Here is a 22750-nt window from a genome sequence, read left to right as displayed (position 1 = left end):
CAAATGGTGTTGAGGACTCATACTAATACATGCTTCTCAAGAGCAGGTCAGTACATGGCCTCTATCTGATGGCATATTTGGCCTTGAGTAAGTCTTCCGGGTAGATTTCTTCTTCAATTTTCACACCTGTTTTTCATGAATTCTGAATTTCTTTCTTCAGTGCAATCTTTTGATGAATTAGCAAATGCTACCACTTTGAAATCATTTTGTTGGAAGATCATTTGTTCATCATTCTCTACACTATACATTGTATGCTTTGTGTGAGTGTATTGTAAACTCTACATTATCCTTGCAACACAGTCTGTATTTTTTCCATGATCACATACACTGACTTGTAGCTTAAGGCAAGTAAATCAAGATTTCTGGAGTGAGAAAATGAAGTCCACTACAAATGCAAGGATAGCATCATATGACTGTCGTGTGAGTGTGTGGTGGATAGTTTGTGGAGGGTGCTTATATGCTACATATATGAAAATGCACAATTTTTGGTACAGAGAAAATGATGGCTTCTTTGTCAGATTGACATATGTTGAAATCTGTGTTATTTGACAAACTGATATTTTGATGGAAGAGTACAAAATTAAATTTGGCTCACCAAGAGCATATATTATATATACAGAATTAAATTTAGATCTGAACTACTTGCTCATGTCAATTAGGAAGTGGTTTTATGATGCTTCAACATAGCCAAAGTTATGTTATTAAAATCAGGCACATCAACTTACCCACCATTCTGGATCTTCCTCACCATCGACAATAATAATCTCACCCTCTGAGAAAGTAAGTTCATCGGGGTTGTCTGCACTACAATTATAAATTGCTTTCACACGCCTTGGTTTTGTTTTCAACTAAAATAACAGAAAACAAGTTAAGTTTCACAGAACAAAGCAGACCACAAATAGAAGTAGAAGTTTAAATGTTCCAAACTGACTGAATAAATGATGATGTTTAAAAAATCCCATATGTAAGGTCTGACTATCTTAAAGCAAACGTTCATATGACTGTGCATAAGTAAAATAATCATTTAAATTGTATGACTCAAAAATGCACTGTACAAAACTTGATATTTGGAATATCCACCATTATTAAAGAATGCCTGCTATTAGCATATAACACCTACAAATAAACAATAAATTCCCAAGTATTAACTCCCTGCTGGATGTAAGTTTGCTCACTGAGCTGGAAGGTTCATTTTCAGACTTTTCGTCACCATACTAGATAACATCTTCAGTGAGCTTCCGGACAAAGCATCGCTGGTGTTTCCTGCTTTCTATTTATCTGTTTGGGTTTCCTTGGGTTGGTGATGTCATTTCCGGTGGTGACGCCATTTCCTAAGGTGATGTCGTCATGTCCTGTTCTTTTTCTCAGGCGGTGGTAAATGGGATCCAAATTGATGTGTTTGTCAATAGAGTTCCAGTTGGAATGCCATGTTTCTAGGAATTCCTAGAAGCATGGCATTCCAACCAGAACTCTATCTACAAACACATCAACTTGAATCCCATTTAACACCCCTAAGAACCGGATATGACAACACCTTAGGAAATGGCGTCACCACAGGAAATGACATCACCAACCCAAGGAAACCCAAACAGATAAATGGAAAGCAGGAAACACCAACAGCTCACTGAAGATGTTACCTGGTATGGTGATGAAACGTCTGAAAATGAACCTTCCAGCTCAGTGAGCAAACCTACACCCAGAACCTCAACTTGGGCTACAAATCTTCCCAAAACCCATTAACTCCCCATTGATGATACAGGTGAATGAAGTCACTCACTCACCTGCTATCTGGTCTGATTGAGTCTAATTGTTTCAGTCATCTAGGACAAAGGCTGTCTGAAATCTATATTTTTTTACAGTACAATTTGTATTGATTTAATGCACATTCACACTGACGGGTGGTACTTCTAAGACTTAATTAAAATTCCATTTTCCAGCTGAAATTTTCTTTGACTAATAAATAGGTCTTTCAATTGTCAGTGGTAGTTTTTAAATCAATATTTCAAATAGCTTATACTGAAACACTAAAGATCTTGATTATGGATTCTATGGCAGAATGAGGCAATTGGAGGTGTAGTGGACAGCAAAGAGGGTTACCTCAGATTACAACAGGATCTGGACCAGATGGGCCAATGGGCTGAGAAGTGACAGATGGAGTTTAATTCACATAAATGCGAGGTGCTGCATTTTGGTCAAGCAAATCTTAGCAGGACTTATAGACTTAAAGGTAAGGTCCTAGGGAGTGTTGCTGAACAGAGACCTTGGAGTGCAGGTTCATAGCTCCTTGAAAGTGGAGTGGCAGGTAGATAGGATAGTGAAGGCGGCGTTTGGTATGCTTTCCTTTATTGGTCAGAGTATTGAGTACAGGAGTTGCGGCTCACAGGACATTGGTTAGGCCACTGTTGGAATATTGCGTGCAATTCTCGTCTCCTTCCTATCAGAAAGATGTTGTGAAACTTGAAAGGGTTCAGAAAAGATTTATAAGGATGTTGCCAGGGTTGGAGGATTTGAACTATAGGGAGAGGTTGAACAGGCTGGGGCTGTTTTCCCTGGAGCGTCGGAGGCTGAGGGGTGACCTTATGGAGGTTTACAAAATTATGAGGGGCATGGCTAGGATAAATAGACAAAGTCTTTTCCCTGGGGTCATGGAGTCCAGAACTAGAGGGCATACGTTTAGGGAGAGAGGGGAAAGATATAAAAGAGACCTCAGGGACAACATTTTCATGCAGAGGGTGGTACGTGTATGGAATGAGCTGCCAGAGGATGTGGTGGAGGCTGGTACAATTGCAACATTTAAGAGGCATTTGGATGAGTATATGAATCAGCAGGGTTTGGAGGGATATGGGCTGGGTGCTGCCGGTGGGACTAGATTGGGTTGGGATATCCGGTCGGCATGGACAGGTTGGACCGAAGGGTCTGTTTCCATGCTGTACATCTCTATGACTCTATGACTTGTATGTGCAAATTTCAAGAACATAAGCAAAATAATGAGAACTGTTTTATAAATCATTCCATCTTTCACAGAGAAATTTCGTAATAAAAATGTGGCTACTAAAGTAGCTGAAATTTTGATTGTGCTTCTTTTTCAAAAACTAAGTTTGACTAGAATGAAACCAAAGATGTTTGAAATCTTTAAGAATCCAAGAAAATTTTTGCTTTTTTGTTGTTGTCCAATATGTCATACCATTTGAGACTTTCGTGGCATTGGTGCAGGAGCTTTGCTGAGAGCCGTTGAATTAGGTGCATGCCCTGGTTTTTTTGGTGCCGCATCCGTCCCCAGGAAAGCATCTCCTATTGGGATGTGAACAAATAGCAACTCTCAGTGAAATGTTGAATAATAATTTTGAATATGTTTGAAACAATATTAATTTTTCTTATCATGCTTTTTATCAAAAGTCTACAATAAACTTGTAATTAGATAGCACCTTGCGCCATTTCAGGATCCCAAAATGTTTCACATTACTTTTGCAGTGTAGTTGATTTCAGATACTGTAGGATAATGTGGTAGCTTGTATAGAATAATCCAATAAACAATAATTAATATAAGGTGATTGGTCTTCCTGGTATTGGTTGAGGACAAAATGTTGGACAACATACTGGAAGAACTTCCCTGATGTTCTCTAACTAATGCCAAGATGATTGTTTACAGGATCTTAACAGGATGGTTCAATGTCTCACCGCACAGTGCAGTGATAACACTGCATGGAGTGCAATATGTACCACAACATCTGACTCAGAAATGGGAGTGCCACTACTAAGTCAAACTAGACAGGCAGGAGGCTGGGAGACACAGCAAGCCAGGCAGCATCAGGAGGTGGGGAAGTGGATGTTTCGGGTGTAACCATACTTCAGAAATCCAGAAGTATAGTTATACCCGAAACGTTGACTTCTCCACTGCTTGATGCTCCCTGGCTTGCTGTGTTCTTCCAGCCTCCTGCCTGTCTAATTTGGATTCAGCATTTGCAGTTTTGTTTTTCACTACTAAGTCAAATACATCAAATTTTTTATTAATTGACACATATGGGACCAGGTTTGTATCGGTTGATCAATTATTCTGGTTGATCAAGAGGTCCATATAATCAATGTAAAGCTACACACCAAGTAATGGAAACGTAATGCAGGTGGCATGCACATCATTGTTCTACTTTATTTACAGCATAAATCACTTAAATAATTTTGCCTTAAATAAAACTTACTGGCAGAGAGCCTTCTCACTTGCACCCTCAACTGACTACTCAGACATCACATAGAACATGATAATACAGTAAACTTCCAGTATTTCAGGAATATAATTTTTGCCAGTTTGTCAAGAGTGCCAGTTCATAAGGTGCCAGTTGAAACAAAACATTTGCTGTATAAGGATTTACAGGGTATGAATTATAGTAGGTTAACACTACAATTCAAGTGCCTGCCAAGCCTCAGATATAAATACAGATATTCTACATGGTTACATATGTGCCACTAACCAAAGATAATGCATTGCCTTCAGGTGAAATGTTGAGTAACAAAATACTCAGACACAAAATGTCATTATTGCTGACTAGGCAATTGTTTATTTAGCTGGCATTTATTGCTAACCCCCAACTGTCCTAGAGAAGTTAGCTTTCTGTCTGAACTGCTGCAGTACTTGGAGTATGACACCCACAGTGGTATCTGGGACTTCTGGAATTTTGATCTTTTAGGAAAGGAAAGTCATATAGTTATGCAAAGTGTGCAATTTGGAGGGAAAACCTGCAGGCAACGGTCTTTCCAAACATCTACTACCCTTGTCCTTCTAGGTGATAGAGATCACATGTTTGGAAGGTGCTGACAAAGGAGCCTTGGGGAAATTGCTACAGTACATCATAGAGATGGTACACAATGATGGCACTGCATCACAGTGGTAGATGCGGTCTGTTTTGTCCTGGACTGTACCAAGCTTCCAGTGTGTGTGTACCCAGGCAAACAAAGAATATTCCATTCCACTCCTGATTTGAGCTATGTAGATGGTGTGCAGCCATTGTAGAAGGGAAGGTGAGTTGCTCACCACAGAATTCCACCTGACTGTTTAGGTACCCAAGTGTTTAGATGGCGGGTCTACTTTGGTCAATAGTAACCCATAGAATGTTGATGGTGTGGGATTCAGCAATGTTAATGCCACTGAACAAGTATTGATGGCTAGATTTCTCTTCCTTGGGATGGTTCCTGTCTGACACATCTACAGCATTAAATGTTATTTGTCATTTATTAACCCAAACATGGGTGCTGTTAATGTCTTAGTGTCATAAAGTCATAGAGATGTATACCATGGAAACAGACCCTTCAGTCCAATCTGTCCACGCCGACCAGATATCCCAACCCAATCTAGTCCCATCTGCCAGCACCCAGCCCATATCCCTCCAAACCCTTCCTATTCATATACCCATCCAAATGTCTCTTAAATGTTGCAATTATACCAGCCTCCACCACTTCCTCTGGCAGCTCATTCCATACACGTACCACCCTCTGCGTGAATAAGTTGTCCCTGAGGTCTCTTTTATATCTTTCCCCTCTCACCGTAAACATATGCCCTCTTGTTCTGGACTCCCCACCCCAGAGAAAAGACTTTGTCTATTTATCCATGCCCTTCATGATTTTGTAACCCTCTATAAGGTCACCCCTCAGCCTCAGACACTCCAGAGAAAACAGCCCTATCATATTCAATCTTTCCCTATTGCTCAATTCCTCCAACCCTGGCAACATCCTTGTAAATCTTTTCTGAACACTTTAAAGTTCACATCTTTCTGATAGAAAAGAGACCAGAATTGCAAGCAATCATTCCAACAGTGACCTAACCAATGTCCTGTACAGCCGCAACTCCTGTACTCAATACTCTGACCAATAAAGGAAAGCATACCAAACGCCTTCTTCACTATCCTATCTACCTGCGACTCCACTTTCAAGGAACTATGAACCTGCACTCCAAGGTCTCTTTGTTCAGCAACACTCCCGAGGACCTTACCATTAAGTGTATAAGCCCTGCTAAGATTTGCTTTCCCAAAATGCTGCACCTCGCATTTATCTGAATTAAACTCCGTCGGCCACTTCTCAGCCCATTGACCCATCTGGTCCAGATCCTGTTGTAATCTGAGGTAACCCTCTTCGCTGTCCACTACACCTCCAATTTTGGTGCATCTGCAAACTTACTAACTGTACCTCTTATGCTCGCATCCAAATCATTTATGTAAATGACAAAATGTAGAGGGCCTAGCACCGATCCTTGTGGCACTCCACTGGTCACAGGCCTCCAGTCTGAAAAACAACCCTCCACCACCCTCTGTCTTCTACCTTTGAGCCAGTTCTGTATCCAAGTGGCTAGTTCTCCCTGTATTCCATGAGATCTAACCTTGCTAATCAGTCTCCCATGGGGAACCTTGTCAAACGCCTGGCTTGTCTTTACCACCCTTCTTAAACAGTGGCACCACGTTTGCCAACCTCCAGTCTTCTGGCACCTCACCTGTGACTATCGATGATACAAATAACTCAGCAAGAAGCCCAGCAATCACTTCTCTAGCTTCCCACAGAGTTCTCGGGTACACCTGATCAGGTCCTGGGGATTTATCCAACTTTAACCTTTTCAAGACATCCAGCACTTCCTCCTATTTAATCTGGACATTTTGCAAGATGTCACCATCTATATCCCTACGGTCTATATCTTCCATATCCTTTTCCACAGGACTGATGCAAAATATTCATTATCTCCCTCATTTTCTGTGGCTCCACGTAAAGGCTGCCTTGCTGATCTTTAAGGGGCTCTATTCTCTCCCTAGTTACCCTTTTGTCCTTAATGTATTTGTAAAAACCCTTTGGATTCTCCTTAATTCTATTTGCCAACGCTATCTCATGTCCCCTTTTTGCCCTCCTGATTTCCCTCTTAAGTGTATTCCTACTTCCTTTATACCCTAAGGATTTACTCGATCTATCCTGTCTATACCTGACATATGCTTCCTTCTTTTTCTTAATCAAACCCTCAATTTCTTTAGTCATCCAACATTCCGTTTATCTACCAGCCTTCCCTTTCACCCTGACAGGTATATACTTTCTCTGGATTCTTGTTCCCTCATTTCTGATGGCTTCCCATTTTCCAGTTGTCTCTTTACCTGAGAACATCTGCCTCCAATGAGCTTTCGAAAGTTCTTGCCTAATACCGTCAAAATTGGCCTTTCTCCAATTTAGAACTTCAACTATCCTTTTCCATCACGATTTTAAAACGAATAGAATTATGGCCCCAAAGTGCTCCCCTACTGAGACCTCAGTCACCTGCCCTGCCTTATTTCCCAAGAGTGGGTCAAGTTTTGCACCTTCTCTAGTAGGTACATCCACATACTGAATCAGAAAATTGCCTTGTACACACTTAAGAAATTCCTCTCCATCTACACCTTTCACACTATGGCAGTCCCAGTAGACGTTTGGAAAGTTAAGATCCCCGACCATAACTACCTTATTATTCTTACAGAAAGCTGAGATCTCCTTACACATTTGTTTCTCAATTTCCCTCTGACTATTAAGGTGTCGATAATACAATCCCAATAAGATGATCATCCCTTTCTTATTTTTCAGTTCCACCCAAATCAATTCCCTGGATGTATTTCTGGGAATATCCTCCCTCAGCACAGCTGTAATGCTATCCCTTATCAAAAATGCCACTCCCCCTTCTCTCTTGCTTCCCTTTCTATCCTTCCTGTAGCATTAGTATCCTGGAACATTAAGCTGCCTGTCCTGCCCATCCCTGAGCCTTGTTTTTGTAATTGCTATGATATCCCAGTCCCATTTTCCTAACCATGCCCTGAGTTCATCTGCCTTCCCTGTTAGGCCCCTTGCATTGAAATAAATGCAGTTTACTTTATTAGTCCTACCTTCTCCCTGCCTGCCCTGACTGATTCACTTCTGTTCTCAATTGTACCAGTCTCTGATCGATCTCTTTCCTCACTATCTCCCTGGGTCTCACCCTCCCACCTTACTAGTTTAAATCCTCCCAAGCAGTTCTAGCAAATTTCCCTGCCAGTATATTAGTGCCCTTCCAATTTAGGTGCAATCTGTCCTTCTTGTACAGGTCACTTCTACCCCAAAAGAGATTCCAATGATCCAAAAATGCGAATCCTTCTCCCATACACCAGCTCCTCAGCCATGCATTCATCTGCTCTATCCTCCTATTCCTATCCTCACTAGCTCGTAGCACGGGGAGTAATCCAGATATAACTACTCTTGCGGACCTCTTTTTAAATTTCTGCCTAACTCTCTGTAATCTCAGAATCTCAACCTTTTCCCTTCCCACATCATTGATTTCAATGTGGACAATGACCTCTTGCTGGCCCCTCTCCTCCGTGAGAACATTCTGCACCCTTGTTACAAATGGACATGAACTGTTTCAATATCTGAAGTGTCACAAATGGAGCTGAACATCGCATAATCATCAGCGTACATCCCCACCTCTGACCTTATGTAGGAAGGTAAATGATGAAGCAGCTGAAGATACTTGTGCTTAGGATAGTATGCTAATGACCTCCTGCAGTGATGTCCTGGGCTGAGAAAACTGAAGGAGTTAGAAACTTCAAACTCTTTTTATATTACAGTACATTAGTGATGCTTTATTACTTAAGTCTCTCTCATAAACACAAGTATTTATGTTTATGAATCAGATCATCATATACAGGATTCCTTCACTATCCAAAAGCAGAACCTTCCAATGAAACCATTCATAAGCTGAAATGGTGTAAAGCAAAGAAGCAGTTACCATCACTTTATATGGGAAAGATTTTTAAGTGTTCCAAGACCCAAATAATAACCTACCAAATAACACACAAAACCTAAACTCACACTGATGTATCGAAAAGGAGATTGGGGTTGTGGGAGGTATAGGAGACTGGGGTATAGGAGAGAGAGGAACAGGGTAATCTATTAACATCTCATCTCCGTCTGAATCCATGAGGGCAGGCAGGTCACAAACATCTACACTTTCTTCAATGTCTGCCTGCCTCAGTGTCGAAGATAGAGGTTTGTCGTCTGCTGTGGCTGATGTGAAAGTCTTAATATTCGACAGTATGCCTGACTGCTTAGCCTCACACATTTTTCTACCATACAGTTCTTTGTAGGCACTCAAAACATCCTGCAAACCTGCCCTAGACCTATGTGCCTGTTCAAAATTGAAGTCATACTTTCCTGCAATCATTGCAGCACTGTCAATCATAGCAAAAATCCCACACAAGTGTTTCACATTCAGTTCTTGGGTGACCTCACTTATGGGCTGTTCGTTATTGTGTTCAGTTTTGATTCTTTCCTTTCCTCTTGCAATTGCACCAGCTCTATGTCTGTCATTTCTTGGTCCTAAGGTGCCAAAACTTCTTCAACATCATCTCTGTCTACTTCCATAAATCCAGCCTCTTTAGCCAAAGTCACTATTGCCTTATTTATTGTTGTTGGTTCGAAGCCTTTAAAATTCACCGCTTCGGGACACACTTTTTCCCAAATACCATTTCTCAAAGAGACTTAGCCTATCAAGAGCATCTCCAAGGTTGGCAATTGTCAATTTTATATTGTATTGCTTCCAGATCTCTCACGAAGATGCTTTCGACTTGCTCTGTCTGTCAATGGCACTTACAATAAAACGCATCACATTTTGCAACTAGTAAGCCTTAATTGTGGCTATTAGGCCTTGGTGACATGGTTGCAGCAACAACATCATATTCAGTGGTAAGAATACAACATGAATGTTACTGCTATATTTGGCAATGCCAGGTGGAGAGCAGCACAATTATCGACAATCACAAGACACCTATTATCGAGGTTATTTTTCTCGAAAGTATTTTTCAACAAAAGGACTAAAGTATTCACTCATGTACTCAGGAAAAAAAAATCATTTAGGTATTCCAACCGCTTGGATTTGAATGAAACACAACAGGAAGTGTATTCTTACCAACGCTTTTAAGTGCCATCGGATTTTCTGAATAGTACACTGGTAGACGCCTAATGACAATATCACCAGTTATGGTAATAATAGGCATTAGGGTAAACCTATACTTTGATGCCTTGTGGCCCTTAGCCTGCTTTTCTTCTACTGAAATAAATGTCTTGATCGGGAATTTTTTTTCCAATAAATACCAGTTTCGTCACAGTCTAACGCTTATTTATACGAGTAACCACCTTCTGTAATTATTTTCTTCAGTTCTTCTGGGAACTTTTCGATAGCTTCTGTATCAGCCAAAGCACTCTCTCCAGTAACCTTTAAGTTATGAAGCTGCCCTCGCCTCAAATACTGATCAAACCACCCATGACTACCTTAAAATTCCACTTTCATAACACTTTCATCAGTATCATTCAGTGCTTTCTGTTTCAGTTTATTAAAAAGACTGACTGATTTCTCCATAAGTATAAGATAACTTAATGGAACACCACGTTTTGTACACCCATCAATCCAGTCAAGCAAATAAACTTCCAATTTTATCCTTTACTGGATGCCGACTAAAACACCACTTCACTACTAGCGGAACCAATAGTAACTTCAGCAGCTTTCAAGATTCTTTCTCGGTGTGTAAATAGTAAAAATGTTGGACGCAGGCAAGTTCAATGCATGCACAAATCTTTATTTCGGTGACCATGATCGAAACGCTTAATTGCGTCCAGTTTTATGCTAAGCATAACAGCCTGACAAGCTCTCTCAGGCTTTTCTGGTACCTTAGGACACATCTTGCTAAGGGACGCACAAAATAAATCGAGACAAAACACAGATGCTCACAGACACAGTTCAAGGCTATAGCGGCTTGATGCTGAGGTGTTGAGTGTAATTCCTGAGGAAGGTGCTTGACCGTGCCACCCGCACTGTGCGTGCTTTCTCATAAAAGTGAAAATCCTCTTTCGGTTAGCGAAAACAGATACAAAAGTAGGTCTTTTGTAAAAAATTTGTGTAAAGCGAAAATTCAAAAAAAAGGCGATACCTGTATCACAACCTTTTACACATCTATTTGTAAGTTTTATCAAGCTGAGCAAGAATGTCTAATATTTTGTGTCGAAGTAAATTGCACTGATGAGATAAACAAAAAAGGTAAACTTAGTTTACTTGTCATGAGCTAATCAACTGGGCACAAAAGGTGAACAAATCCTTTGATAAATTCCCACATAGGAGGTTAGTGAGCAAAATTAGGGCGCATGGTACTAGGGACAAAATACTGACTTGGATTGAAAATTGGTTGGCTGACAGGAAACAAAGAGTAGTGATAAAAGGCTCCCTTTCGGAATGGCAGGCGGTGACCAGTGGGGTACCACAGGGATCAGTCCTGTGACCGCAGCTTTTTACAATATACATTAATGATATAGATGATGTTATTAAAAGTAATATTAGCAAATTTGTTGATGATACAAAGCTGTATGGCAGGGTGAAATGTGAGGAGGATGTTAAGAGATTACAGGGTGACCTGGACAGGCTAGGTGAGTGGACAGATGCATGGCAGATGCAGTTTAATGGGGATAAATGTGTGGTTACCCACTTTGGTGGCAAGAACAGGAAGGCAGATTACTACCTAAATGGAGTCAAGTTAGGTAAAGAGGCAGTACAACGAGATCGAAGTGTTCTTGTACACCAGTCAAGGAAAGCAAGCATGCAGGTACAGCAGGCAGTGAAGAAAGCTAATAGCATGCTGGCCTTCATAACAAGAGGAATTGAGTATAGAAGCAAAGAGGTTCTTCTGCAGTTGTACAGGGCCCTGGTGAGACCGCACCTGGAATATTGTGTGCAGTTTTGGCCTCCAAATTTGAGGAAAGACATTCTGGCTATTGAGGGAATGCAGCGTAGGTTCACGAGGTCAATTCCCGGAATGGCGGGACTATCTTATGTTGAAAGATTGGAGCAACTGGGCTTGTATACCCTTGAGTTTAGAAGGCTGAGAGGGGATCTGATTGAGACGTATAAGATTATTAAAGGATTGGACACTCTGGAGGCAGAAAGCATGTTTCCGTTGATGGGTGAGTCCTGAACCAAAGGACACAGTTTAAAAATAAGGGGTAGGCCATTTATTTCAGAGTTGAGGAGAAACCTCTTCACCCAGAGATTGGTGGGTGTGTGGAATGCTCTGCTCCAGAAGGCTGTGGAGGCCAAGTCTCTGGATACTTTCGAGTTGGATAGAGCTCTTAAGTATTGTGGAATCAAGGATTATGGGGATACTGATTGAGGATGATCAGCCATGATCATAATGAATAGTGGTGCTGGCTCGAAGGGCAGAATGGCCTACTCCTACACCTATTGTCTATTGTCAAAACTGAGGCACACAGACATTCTCTAATGAAAGGGACTATGGATAACCAAAAAGACAGGGATATAGAATGCCAGCATTAGTTGTCCATTCATAATTGCTCTTGAACTGAATGGTATGCTAGGTCATTTCAGAAGCAGTTAGCACATTACTGTGGGCCTGGAGTAGGCAGGTTGGATAAGGATGGCATATTTCCCTTCCTAAAGGACATTTGTGAATCAGATGGGCTTTTTCTGATACTTAATGACAATTTAATGGTCACCATCATTGAAATTAGCTTTCAATTTCCATTTTTATTTGTTGAACCAGCTGTTGTGGTGGGATTTGAATCCATGTTCCCAGAACATTAATTGGCCTGGTCCTTGATTACAAGTCCTTTGACAGTTTTACTATGCCATATCTTCTTGAGTTACTGATTAAATAAATATTTACTCACCTGATGGCAGTGATTGTACAGATCCAGGTACTGTGGATGTTCTTTTAACTGTAGAAGTTCGATCAGAACTGTGAACAAGTGACAATGATGTTCTAAAATTAGTGTAATAACTTATTCAATTATTATAGTTAGCTTCTATAATTATTTTGAGTCAATTCTCCTCAATCATTTTACTTTAATCAGTTTTATTCAGGCAAAGGAAGTGGGGAGCTTAAAAACAAAGATAGCTGGAGTTTGTTGAAATTCATTGACCAAAAAAAAAATTTGTTATATAGAACAAATAGACTGATTGAGAACTAACTAAATTCACTATAAATTCTTCCATCTTTCACAATAGATTTCTATTTTTAGTTTTCATAAACTTTTGTGCCATAATTGCTGTGATGATTTTTGATCATTATGAGAGAAAAAGTGTGTTAGAAGATGGGAGAAGGCACAGAATTTGAAATTGATACAGAGATTCAAGATGAAGAGTTCAAACCAAGATTCAAACAATGAAGACATTAACATGGAAGTCACAAGATAATTTACAGATGAGGAAGACAAATTAACTGCTGCAGCCAACAAATCTGGACAAATCTATAATCCATCACGCAACTCTCAAATATTATCACAGTTTAGATTAGAATACTTACAGTGTGGAAACAGGCCCTTCGGCCCAACAAGTCCACACCGACCCGCCGAAGCGCAACCCACCCATACCCCTACATTTACCCCTTACCTAACACTACGGGCAATTTAGCATGGTCAATTCACCTGACCCGCACATCTTTGGATTGTGGGAGGAAACCGGAGCACCCAGAGGAAACCCACGCAGAATTGGGGAGAATGTGCAAACTCCACACAGTCAGTCGCCTGAGTCAGGAATCGAACCCGGGTCTCAGGCGCTGTGAGGCAGCAGTGCTAACCACTGTGCCGCAGTGCTAACCACTGTGCCGCAGTGCTAACCACTGTGCCACCGTGCTGCCCACAATTTGCCACCATAATGAGTATAAAACAAAAAGCTTCAGCAATATGCCTCTCTTTTCAGCCTCCTCAAGATCTGCATTACCAGGCAACTGTTTGTATATCTGAAAGATTATAGTCACAAGCTAAAAATAAAAAAAATCTATTACCTGGTTATTGATTTCTGCTGTGAAATGCGTAATGGTGGCTGTGGTGGCAGTGGTGGTGGCAGTGCTTTTTTATTCTGAACAACTTGCTGTGGAAGACCTTGTTGCTGCTGTTGGCCTTGTGGTTGTTTCACCTGCAGACTCATTGCTTCAATAACGCTGCTTGTCTTTGCTACTGGAGTTGGTGGCGAAGGGTCTGAAAGAGAAAAATAGTTTGAAGGCAAAATAAAGTCCAGGAGAATAATTGTCATCCCCAACTATTAGCACTGCTTCCTTTGGTTAAAAATATATTCCAAGCTTGTCTCAGTTTCTACAGTTTACCATTTTAAGTACTGAGTATCTGATGCAGTCCAGATCAGAGATAAGAGGGTATTAGCAAGGACGAAGACCCAATTTAAAGATTTCCATGGTGACCACATAGTCAATATTTTCACATTTTAAAAAGTTTCACAAACAGTGAAGTCTTGCAAGGTCAGGAACAATGAGCAAATGAAGCATAATCAAAAAATATCATCAGGATATGAAAATTGAAAAACAAAAATTGTACATTATAAATAATAAATTGGAAGCAATTTTCACATACCAGCTGATAAAAATAATTTGACAGAATACCTATACCATTACTTGATATTGACGGGCACGGACTTAAAAATGAGCAGACTTTGGCCTGTACTTTGACTTGTAATGAAGGTCCTTTTCTTATAATGTTAACTCTGTTCTTCTCCCTCCATGGAGAATGACAAATGTGCTACTTCTAGAATTTGCTGTTTTTATACATTTTTTGTGTTTTTTTTAAAAATGACTGCGAAAGCTGACAATAAGGTGCTCAGTCCAAAGCTAAATTGTCGTTAAGACATTTCTATATTTTATGACAAATAACTTGCATCCAAAACAGTATATTCACAAGTACGTAACATTTTACTTTCTACATACTTTGTAAATGTACCAGCTGTGATGGCCTTTGTGCTTTTGGAGAAAATAACCTACATTTCATCCTGGGATGATTGCCTCTTTAAGAATAAGTTTACTCTGAAAGAAGATTTCTTGTGAAAAGCAGATGGTGAGAAGCAGTAAATCATCATGTGACTAAACTGCTCACTAGATGGACAACAGGAAATAAAATGTCAACCAAATCTCAATAGGGTGAGTTAGCCCCTGGGTATTTCTGTAGTTTGCAGGTTAGAAACTGCATCAAGCTGGCTAAAGGAGACATCACTTTTGAGCAGGATTTTAAAATTCGCTGCACTGGCTAAATATGTATAAACCTCCTGTTATGAGTCCTTCAGTCAACAAATGAGTTAAACTTCTATGGATTACCAAGCAAAGAGAAATACAGAAGAGTTTTAGTTCCAGGATACTAGAGCTAAATAATAATAAAACAGGAGTGATCAGACCCAAGGTGACTACACTCAAGATACTAACACCACCTGCGTAGAAATGGGGAAATATAACCATGGCTTAGCCAGCAGAGAGTTGAAAGAAATTCCTTGCGAATGGCCCAAGAAACCTCAACCCTTATGCACATCTTTGAAAAGTACTCAGACCAAGTGGTTATTCTGCTAATTTCTGATGAGTATCTGGCTAATGTTTATTTGGGGTACAAATTAAATGGGTGAAAGAGGAGATTTAGATTAAGTAGAAGTATTTATATTCCCTTTACCTTTAAAATATTCAATAATTTAAGGTAGAGTGCAGTTATTGGCATTCAGGCCCTTTGATGTTTGGGTCATAGAATTATTTCAGTTTAAGCTGTAATCCTTGTGGCTTCATTTTGTTAGCAAACAGCTGGAATTTTAGACTTACAAGAAACAAACATGTTACCGGCTTCTACCAAAATTATGACAAAGTAGCTACCAGCACACTGTGCATATTGTCTGCAGCTGATCATTTCATGTACTGAATGCTTCTGTCAAAAAAAGAATCCAGTAGTAAAATCAATTTCCTTCTACTTAACTTTCATTTCTACAGATTAGGAGACTTTTCTTCCCAGGAACTGGACTATCAAATTCAGGATTAATCAAATATGTTCGTATAACATTGGATCACATTATCAATAGTAATAGCATAATAAGATAAATAAAAATCATTTTAATTAAATACAGTCAATATCCATATGAACTAAAACAGTGAGGAGATAAGTTGACCAAAATATAAGAGATGAATAACTAGACACATACTTGCTGTTGCTGATGTTACTCGAACTGGAGGTACAGGCGGATGAAGGTTTGGTGGGTCTGAAGCAGACCTTTGCCTGCTTGTTGTATCCATTCCGAATGATGCAGGCTTCCAAACACCAGACGCAGTTGTAGTTGGAATGCTAGAAACTGAACATTGGACTAAAGTCAAAAAGCATAAAAATTACTCACACACTGTATTACATACAAACCTTAGTGATAAAATTTTATGTATTGTTAATTTCACCATGAAAGGACTGTATACTTCTTTTATGAGGCTTTTAAAAACTGGGCACTTAAATGAGGAAGAAAGCAGACTATTTTTAAAAAGTTCAGAAGAGTGGCTGCTCTTTTGAAAGTAAGTAACCTGATCAACTGTTTGAAAAGCAATAACTGAAGTTCAAATTGCAGACAATCTGATTGTGTACTGATGCAGCTCTTATTAGCAACAAGACATTGATGGATCTGTGGTTGGGTGACAGTTATCCATAACAGAAACCTTGTGCTTGCCAACTGTGAGATTGGTTATTGGATGACAGAGCTTCTTCGATCTGAAAGTAAGTCACAGAGACAGAGAGAGAGAGCCATAAAAAAATAAGTGCGCGGATCCTCTCCCAGCCCAGAGGCTGCCTGCTCTCTGTAGTCATAAATTCAGAGTAAACCTGAAGAAAACCAATTACCTTCCTGCAGCAGTTGCTGTAAGCTGTGACATTTGAATTGAAAAATCAAAGATAAGTGAGTCTGTTATAGAGTCATAGAGATGTACAGCATGGAAACAGACCCTTCGGTCCAACCCGTCCATGCCGACCAGATATCCCAACCCAATCTAATCCCACCTGCCAGCACCCGGCCCATATCCCTCCAAACCCTTCCTCCTCATATACCCATCCAAATGCCTCTTAAATGTTGCAATTGTACCAGCCTCCACCACTTCCTCTGGCAGCTCATTCCATCCACATACCACCCTCTGAGTGAAAAAGTTGCCCCTGAGGTCTCTTTTATATCTTTCCCTTCTCACCCTAAACCTATGCCCTCTAGTTCTGGATTCCCAGACCCCAGGGAAAAGACTTTGTCTATTTATCCTATCTATGCCCCTCATAATTTTGTAAACCTCTATAAGGTCACCTCTCAACCTCCGATGCTACAGGGAAAACAGCCCCAGCCTGTTCAGCCTCTCTGTGTAGCTCAAATCCTCCAACGCTGGCAACATCCTTGTAAATCTTTTCTGAATCCTTTCAAGTTTCACAACATCTTTTCGACAGGAAGGAGACCAGAATTGCACGCAATATTCCAACAGTGGCCTAACCAATGTCCTGTACAGCCGCAACATGACCTCCCAACTCCTGTACTCAATACTCTCACCAATAAATGAAAGCATACCAAACGCCTTCTTCACTATCCTATCTACCTGCAACTCCACTTTCAAGAAGCTATGAACCTGAACTCCAAGGTCTCTTTGTTCAGCAACACTCCCGAGGACCTTACCATTAAGTGTATAAGCCCTGCTAAGATTTGCTTGTCCAAAATGCAGCACCTCGCATTTATCTGAATTAAACTCCATCTGCCACTTCTCAGCCCATTGGCCCATCTGGTCAAGATCCTGTTGTAATCTGAGGTAACCCTCTTCGCTGTCCACTATACCTCCAATTTTGGTGCATCTGCAAACTTACTAACTGTACCTCTAATGCTCGCATCCAAATCATTTATGTAAATGACAAAATGTAGAGGGCCTAGCACCGATCCTTGTGGCACTCCACTGGTCACAGGCCTCCAGTCTGAAAAACAACCCTCCACCACCACCCTTTGTCTTCTACCTTTGAGCCAGTTCTGTATCCAAGTGGCTAGTTCTCCCTGTATTGCATGAGATCTAACCTTGCTAATCAGTCTCCCATGGGGAACCTTGTCGAACGCCTTACTGAAGTCCATATAGATCACATCTACTGCTCTGCCCTCTTCGATCTTATTTGTTACTTCTTCAAAAAACTCAATCAAGTTTGTGAGACATGATTTCCCATGCACAAAGCCATGTTGACTATCCCGAATCAGTCCTTGCCTTTCCAAATATATGTACATCCTGTCCCTTAGGATTCCCTCCAACAATTTGCCCACCACCGAGGTCAGGCTCACTGGTCTATAGTTCTCTGGCTTGTCTTTACCACCCTTCTTAAACAGTGACACCACGTTTGCCAACCTCCAGTCTTCCGGCACCTCACCTGTGACTATCGATGATACAAATAACTCAGCAAGAGGCCCAGCAATCACTTCTCTAGCTTCCCACAGAGTTCTCGGGTACACTTGATCATGTCCTGGGGATTTATCCACCTTTAACCGTTTCAAGACATCCAGCACTTCCTCCTCTGTAATCTGGACATTTTGCAAGATGTCACCATCTATTTCCCTACAGTCTACATCTTCCATATCATTTTCCACAGTAAATACTGATGCAAAATATTCATTTAGTATCTCCCCCATTTTCTGTGGCTCCACACAAAGGCTGCCTTGTTGATCTTTGAGGGGCCCTATTCTCTCCCTAGTTACCCTTTTGTCCTTAATATATTTGTAAAAATCCTTTGGATTCTCCTTAATTCTATTTGCCAAAGCTATCTCATGTCCCCGTTTTGCCCTCCTGATTTCCCTCTTAAGTATACTCCTACTTTCTTTATACTCTAAGGATTCACTCGATCTATCCTGTCTATTCCTGACATATGCTTCCTTCTTCTTCTTAACCAAACCCTCAATTTCTTTAGTCATCCAGCATTCCCTATACCTACCAGCTTTCCCTTTCACCCTGATAGGAAAATATTACTCTGTGCTTCCTACAAACCAAATTAATGAAGCATCCAGAACACCAAAGGTCTGGCCAGTTGAAGAAGGATCATCTCAATGTCTGAATGAGAAAGCAAAAACCATTCAACTGACTTTTCAGTTCTTTACCTCCACCAATAATCTATTTTTCCTAATCAAAAAACACCAAAGAACTGCGGATGCTGGAAACCAGAAACAAAAACAGAAGATGCTGGAAAAACCCAGCAGGTTTAGCAGCATCTAGAGAGAAAGCAGAGTTAACACTTGAACTGAAAAGGGGCACTGAACCCAAAATATTAAGTCTGCTTTCACTCCACAGATGCTGCCAGACATTTCTGTTTTTGTATCATTTTCCTTACTTATTTGTCTATGTAAAGGGGAGTTTATAAGGGGATTGGCATTTTAGTTAATTATGTTGCATACCAATTGTTTTTATAGCACAGTCTAATTACTTGAAATGAATAATTCTTTCTTCAGTACAGAAACCTGGCCCATGATTTTGACCAACCTTGGTTTTAAAGTCAGGTATGTTGGGATGCTGCGTGCACCTTTTAAAAAAAAGTTATCATTTGGTATGACTCCAGAAATAGCAGGTAATGCAAACAGTAGTTATAACAGGCAAGATTAGATTACTACAGTGTGGAAACAGGCCCTTCGGCCCAACAAGTCCACACCGACCCGCCGAAGCGCAACCCACCCATACCCTACATTTACCCCTTACCTAACACTATGGGCAATTTAGCATGGCCAATTCACCTGACCCCGCACATCTTTGGACAGTGGGAGGAAACTGGAGCACCCGGAGGAAACCCACGCAGACATGGGGAGAACGTGCAAACTCCACACAGTCAGTCGCCTGAGTCGGGAACTGAACCCGGGTCTCAGGCGCTGTGAGGCAGCAGTGCTAACCACTGTGCCACCGTGCCGCCCGTGCCCACGCCCACGCCCACGCAACTTCAACAAAAAAAATGTAGGCTGGAACAGTGATAGTGTAAAGGATGGAGAGGGGCAAAAATTCCTAATTTGTATTCATAAAAAATTTCCACAGGAGTAAGTAACCAATTCAACAAGAAAGGATTCACTGTTGATCTCATTCTTGGAATGAAAGTGGGCCTAGTAGGTAGAGTGTCAGTGGGTGATCATTGTATATTAATGTTTAGGATGACAATAGAAAAGGACAACAATCAATGCTGAGTAAGAATAATTAACTAGGGGATAGTTAGGTCAGATAGATGAGAGTAAAAGGTTAATGGGAAGAATAGTATTTGAACATTAGGCAATCTTCAAAAAAATCATCCAGGCACAGTCAAGGTATAGTCTGCAAAAAGAAAAAGGTAGGTCAACAAATGCAGAGCTCCCTGGGTGAAAAGGGAGGTAAAATGTCTTTTAAAAAGTGCTTCTGTCAGGTGTCAGAAGCACAGCTGAAAACCAGCAAGAATACTGGAAGTTCAAAGGAAGGCGATAAAGTACCTTACAGAAGTGGAAAGGGCTGAGAAAAGGCTGGAGCTTAATAACATAGTCAAAAGTATATAAAATACTTGGGGCGGCACGGTGGCTCAATGCTTAGCACTGCTGCCTCACAGCGCCAGAGATCCAGGTTCAAATCCAACCTTGGTGACTGTCTGTGTGGAGTTTGCACATTCTCCCCGTGACTGCTTGGGATTTCTCTGGGTTCTCCAGTTTCCTCCCACAACCCAAAGATGTGCAGATTAGGTGAATCGGCCATGCTAAATTGCCTGTAGTGTTCAGGGATGTGCAGGTTAGGTGCATTAATCAGAGGTAAATAGAACATAGAACATAGAAAAATACAGCGCAGTACAGGCCCTTCGGCTCTCGATGTTGCGCCGACCAAAGTCTATCTAACCTACACTAGCCCAATAACCTCCATATGCTTATCCAATGCCCGCTTAAATGACCATAAAGAGGGAGAGTTCACCACTGCTACTGGCAGGGCATTCCATGAACTCACAACCCGCTGAGTAAAGAATCTACCCCTAACATCTGTCCTATACCTACCACCCCTTAATTTAAAGCTGTGTCCCCTAGTAACAGCTGACTCCATTAGCGGAAAAAGGTTCTCACTGTCAACCCTATCTAAACCCCTAATCATCTTGTACACCTCTATCAAATCTCCCCTAAACCTTCTTTTCTCCAATGAGAACAGCCCCAAGTGCCTCAGCCTTTCCTCATACAATCTTCCTACCATGCCAGGCAACATCCTGGTAAACCTCCTCTGCACTCGTTCCAATGCCTCCACATCCTTCCTATAGTATGGCGACCAAAACTGCACACAATACTCCAGATGAGGCCGCACCAGAGTCTTATACAACTGCAACATGACCTCAGGACTCTGGAACTCAATTCCTCTACCAATAAAGCCCAGTACACCATATGCCTTCTTCACAGCACTATTTACCATGGGTGGGAACTTTCAGAGATCTGTGTACATGGACACCAAGATCCCTCTGCTCATCCACACTACCAAGTAGCCTACCATTAGCCCAGTAATCCATCTTCTTGTTACTCCTACCAAAGTGAATGACTTCACACTTAGCAACATTGAACTCCATTTGCCACCTTTCTGCCCAGCTCTGCAACTTATCTATATCCCGCTGTAACCTGCCACATCCTTCTTCGCTATCCACAACTCCACCGACTTTCGTGTCATCCGCAAACTTGCTCACCCAGCTTTCAAGCCCCTCCTCTAGATCATTTATAAAGATGACAAACAGCAATGGTCCCAAAACAGATCCTTGTGGAACACCGCTAGTAACTGCACTCCAAGATGAACCTATTCCATCAACTACTACCCTCTGTCTCCTTCCAGCAATGTAGAGCAATTGGGAATGGGTTGGGTGGGATATTCTTTGGAAGGTCAGCGTGGACTTGTTGGGCTGAAGGGCTTGTTTCCACACTGTAGGGATTCTATATAAAAAAGTAAAAAGGATGGAAAAAGGAGTAGGGCTCAATAGGAATCAAAAAATAAATTTACATGTGGAGGCATGGGACATAGCTGACTTATTAAATAAATGTTTTGCTTCTGTCTTTACTGAGACAGATGCAACCCAGGCCATGGTGACAAAGGAAGATATTCTGCAGATAGAAGGGTCCAAGCTTGATAAAGAACGCGTGCATAAAACTGGCAAGGTGCTCGGATCAGTGAGAGTGGAGATTTCAAGATATATTTGGACATAATCTTTCCTTAGAGACTGGGAAAGTGCGAACAGACCGCAGAATTGCAAATACTCTGCCCTTATTCAAAATGGATTGCAAGGATAAGCCCAACAATTACAAACCGATCAGTTTAATTTCAGTAATGGGGAAGCTTCTAGAAATAATTATTCAGGATAGGATCAGTAGCAATTTGAAAAAAGGGTGGGTTGATTAGGAAGTACCAGGAGGAATTGGTGTATTATAAATGTGCTGGAATTTATCGAAGAGATAACAGAAAAGTCCATGAAGTAATGCTGTTGATCAAGTGTATGTGAATTTCAAAAGGCAATAGATATTTTACCAAACAACAGACTCAACACAAAGGCTCAAGGTCACAAAATAAAACAAACAGTGGCAATGTGGATCTAATATTGGCTGAGAGATAGAAAACAGTGATAGTCAAGATACTTTTCAGGCTGGGTGAAGGTTTGTAATTGCGTTCTCCAAGCGTTGGAATGGGACTCTTGCTTTTCTTGATATATATTAACGTCTAGATCTTGGTGTAGAGGTAGCAAAATTTCAAAGTTTGCAAATGATACAAAATTTGAAAGCATTATAAACGATCAGAGGGAGAGTGTAGAAATTAAAATAACATGATGCATTTTGGTAAGAAGAACATGGACAATATCAAATAAGGCGGTACAATTCTGAAGAGGATTCAAGAGAAGGACCTGCATGTATAGTATTTGAACATTAGGCAATCTTCAAAAAAATTGTCCAGGCACAGTCAAGGTATAGTCTGCAAAAAGA

General features: G+C 40.9%; 1 protein-coding gene across 2 annotated transcripts in view; it reads right to left on the bottom strand.

Moving 5' to 3' along the window:
• The window catches only part of asap2a (ArfGAP with SH3 domain, ankyrin repeat and PH domain 2a), a 197836-nt gene that overhangs the window by 5862 nt on the left and 169224 nt on the right, over window positions 1-22750 (bottom strand). The window contains exons 23-27 of one of the 2 annotated variants that reach the window (XM_060853322.1): window positions 15986-16144; window positions 13812-14004; window positions 12697-12764; window positions 3185-3291; window positions 726-848 (exon numbers count right to left, since the gene is read on the bottom strand). In XM_060853322.1, coding sequence (XP_060709305.1) covers window positions 726-848; window positions 3185-3291; window positions 12697-12764; window positions 13812-14004; window positions 15986-16144 — 650 coding nt within the window. The remainder of the gene's footprint in view (window positions 1-725; window positions 849-3184; window positions 3292-12696; window positions 12765-13811; window positions 14005-15985; window positions 16145-22750) is intronic. The other variant, XM_060853332.1, reaches the window with a different exon arrangement.

Source organism: Hemiscyllium ocellatum, chromosome 3, assembly GCF_020745735.1.
Source record: "Hemiscyllium ocellatum isolate sHemOce1 chromosome 3, sHemOce1.pat.X.cur, whole genome shotgun sequence".
In the NCBI taxonomy this organism is placed as follows: Eukaryota; Metazoa; Chordata; class Chondrichthyes; order Orectolobiformes; family Hemiscylliidae; genus Hemiscyllium; species Hemiscyllium ocellatum.
This window is presented reverse-complemented; position numbering and strand designations above follow the sequence as displayed.